We start from the raw sequence: 3,077 nt of genomic DNA on the forward strand, positions 1-3,077 counted from the left end.
GCGCAGGATAGAGCAGGGTTTAGGGCTGTTGTGCATAGGGTCGCTATGAGTCGGAAACGACTCGACGGCACATAACAACAACAACATTGTATATAAATGTTCTAGCTTTATAATTTCTTACTTAATCTAATCATCTTAATGATTGAAGTGAAAACCATCTAGAATAGATCTCTGAAACCTGAGGTTACTTTGATTTAGTAGAGACTTGGCCCTTGCAAATCACTAATTCAACTTGTTGAAAAGTTCTATTTTAAGAAGTGTTCTCACATATGTTGGTATGTTTTTTGGAGAGGAGGGTGCTTGGAAGGATTTTGGAAGAGGACATCATCCATAGAAAGGTTGAGGGTTAACAGAACAAGGACTCTCAACGAGATGAATTAACATAGCACAGCAGGAATCCTGAGGATGGTACGAGATTGAGCAAGGTTTGTATCTGTTGTCATAGGGTTGCTATAAGGCAGCCAACAACAAGAGAGTATTCAACAGCTAGGTCCTCTTTTTTCCCCAGACACAAATGAAATAATTTAAGGTTCTTCAGCACCAAATAATCTATATTTCTTTTTTGATTGTTATACTGGTATCTTTTCATTTAATAGAACTCAGAAACCACGATTAACTCGTACCTCTGTACCCTCATTTCTGGCCAAACGGGAACAATCTGATGTAAAGAAAGTTCCTAAAGGTGTCCCCCTGCAATTTGACATAAATAGTGTTGGAAAGCAGGTAAGTTTTTTTTCTCTGTATTTTTTGGACCATTCAATGCCATTGTAATACAATATAAAATAATTATTATAGAATGAGTCAAATAATGTCCTAGGCTACATGCTTACGAACAGATTAGATAAAATTTTATGCTTTCATATTTAATATTTCAGTGTTCATAGCAGTGTAGTATGCATTTCTTCCTAGGTTCTGAATTTTGTCTTCATTTCTTTCTAAAATTCTTTTGAGTTATAGTATTATGCCATTTAACATGTATGACCTTGAACTTAAATACATGTGCCTATTATCCTCAGAACTTGGAAACCTGGATCACTTTCTTGTAACTTTCACTGATAGGATCCTTATCTTTTCTATTACTGTGTTTATTCCAATAACATCTACTAATTTTTAGTACCTGTTTATTAAGCTTCAATTTCATAAAAGACTTTAGTTTTTCTTGCTCACTTCTTCATTCCAGAAGTTGGAGTGCTGAGTGAATACTGCTTTACATTTACAAATTTGTATTTGTAATAAATGAAAAATAACATTTCCTCTTTTATTACTATTATTGTGATAACTATAGAAACAGTATTTGCCATTTAAATTGTCATCACATGTCCAGTTTGATGACATTAAATATGTTCATCAAGTTTAGTCCTCAACATTTTTCATTTATTTTAACTTAATGAAGGCTTCTTCTTGTTGATTGCCATCGAGTCGAGCACGACTTATAGTGACCCTATGAACAAAAAGCCTGAAGCGCCTCTACAACTGTCGACATTATCAATGTTCAGAGAGTTTCTGGAGGCATGTTGTTTAGGAAGTGGATGCTACTCCTGCTTCCAAAAATAAAGGTTTTAGTGCTTATTAAAAGCCAAGGCGAAGCAGGACTGACATCCATTCCTAAACAACATGCCTCTGGAAACTTTGAGAAATGACAATAGTTATAGTAACGCTTCAAGTATTTTGTTCATAGGGTCGCTGTGAATCGTGCTCGACAGCAGTCAACAGCCACCATCATCTACTTTACCAAATCATTTGGGAGTGGAGGCAGTAGGGAGAAGAGAAGAGAATGTAACTTCTCATCCTTAGCTACTTTTATCATATTTTTTTTGTGGCACTGAGTTTATTCCTTTTTTTCTTTAAATGAACTTTTTCAATCATGGTTTCTTCTAGGAAAACTAACTGGAAGCTGCATTTTTTAAAGGACAGTAGGTCCTTTGGTGTGTGGGTAGGCTGGTGGCTTGTTTTCCACCACACTTTTCTAAATAGCAGTTTGTTGTGTCATCTGCTTAATGCTGGTTGTTGATGTCTTCCTCTGATCCTAATGTCACATTCTTCTTCATAGAGTCCAGCTTTACACTATTTGCTCAGCATTTAGATGAAATAGATGTGGAGAAAGAATACATCCCTGACATATAACCTTCCTTATTTTAAAATCATTCAGTGTTCCCTTGATCTGTTCATTCATCAGTTTCTTGGTCTAGGTAAAGATTTTGTATGAGCATAATTAAATGTTATGGGATTTCCATTTTTTTCAGGGTTAACTCTAGTTTGTTATGATCCACACAGTGAAAAATTCTTCCTGTATTCTCTGCTTTCGACCAGGATCAGCCACTTCTAAACCCCACTTGAACTTCTGAAAGTTCTGTCAGTGCATTTGTTCTAGGCATTTTTGGGGTGATTGTCAATATTTTGTTTAAAAGTGATATGAATGGTATTGTTTGATAATTTCCATATTCTGTTGGATCACCTCTCTTAAAAAATGAGAACACATACACATCTCTTCCAGTCAGTCAGATGGGTAGCTGTCTTCCAAATTTTCTAGCATAGACTGGTCTGGTGAGCACATCCAGGGTTGCATTGCATCTGTTAGTTGAAACATACCATTTGATAGTCCATCAATTCCTGGAGCCTTATTTTCTGTTAGTGCCTTTAATACAGCTTGAACATCTTTCTTTGTTACCATTGCCTCTTGTTCCTGTAGTATTTTCTGAAATTTTTCAGTGTCGCCAATTCTTTTTGATACAGTGACTCTGTCATCTATGTCTTTCATCATCTCTCATACTGCAACTTATGGCTTGAAGTTATTAGTACTTACAGCCTGAGAAATGCCATGACAGTTCCTCCTTTTTTATTCTCTGATTTCAGATTTTTGTATCTTTGGTTGCAATATTTTGCTTTGTCTTCTTGAGCTGCCCTTCTGTTCAGCTCATTTTCTTCCGTATCTCTTCCCTTTGTTTTGGCTTCTCAACACTTTAATGCAATATTCATAGTCTCTTCTGACATCCGTGATATCCTTTTGTCATACCACAGCTCCACTGGTCTTCGATCATTGGTGTTCAGTGCTGCAAACCTGTTCTTTTTTTTTTTTT

General features: G+C 35.9%; 1 protein-coding gene across 1 annotated transcript in view; it reads left to right on the forward strand.

Annotated features, from left to right (window-relative positions):
* Positions 1-3,077, forward strand: part of FYTTD1 (forty-two-three domain containing 1) — a 51,049-nt gene that overhangs the window by 36,419 nt on the left and 11,553 nt on the right. Inside the window, exon 8 of the mRNA XM_006884206.1 lies at positions 597-723. Within this exon, the coding sequence (XP_006884268.1) occupies positions 597-723 (127 nt within the window). The remainder of the gene's footprint in view (positions 1-596; positions 724-3,077) is intronic.

This window comes from Elephantulus edwardii, unplaced genomic scaffold (assembly GCF_000299155.1).
Source record: "Elephantulus edwardii isolate Elephantulus edwardi_28Jun2011 unplaced genomic scaffold, EleEdw1.0 scaffold00032, whole genome shotgun sequence".
Classification (NCBI taxonomy): domain Eukaryota; kingdom Metazoa; phylum Chordata; class Mammalia; order Macroscelidea; family Macroscelididae; genus Elephantulus; species Elephantulus edwardii.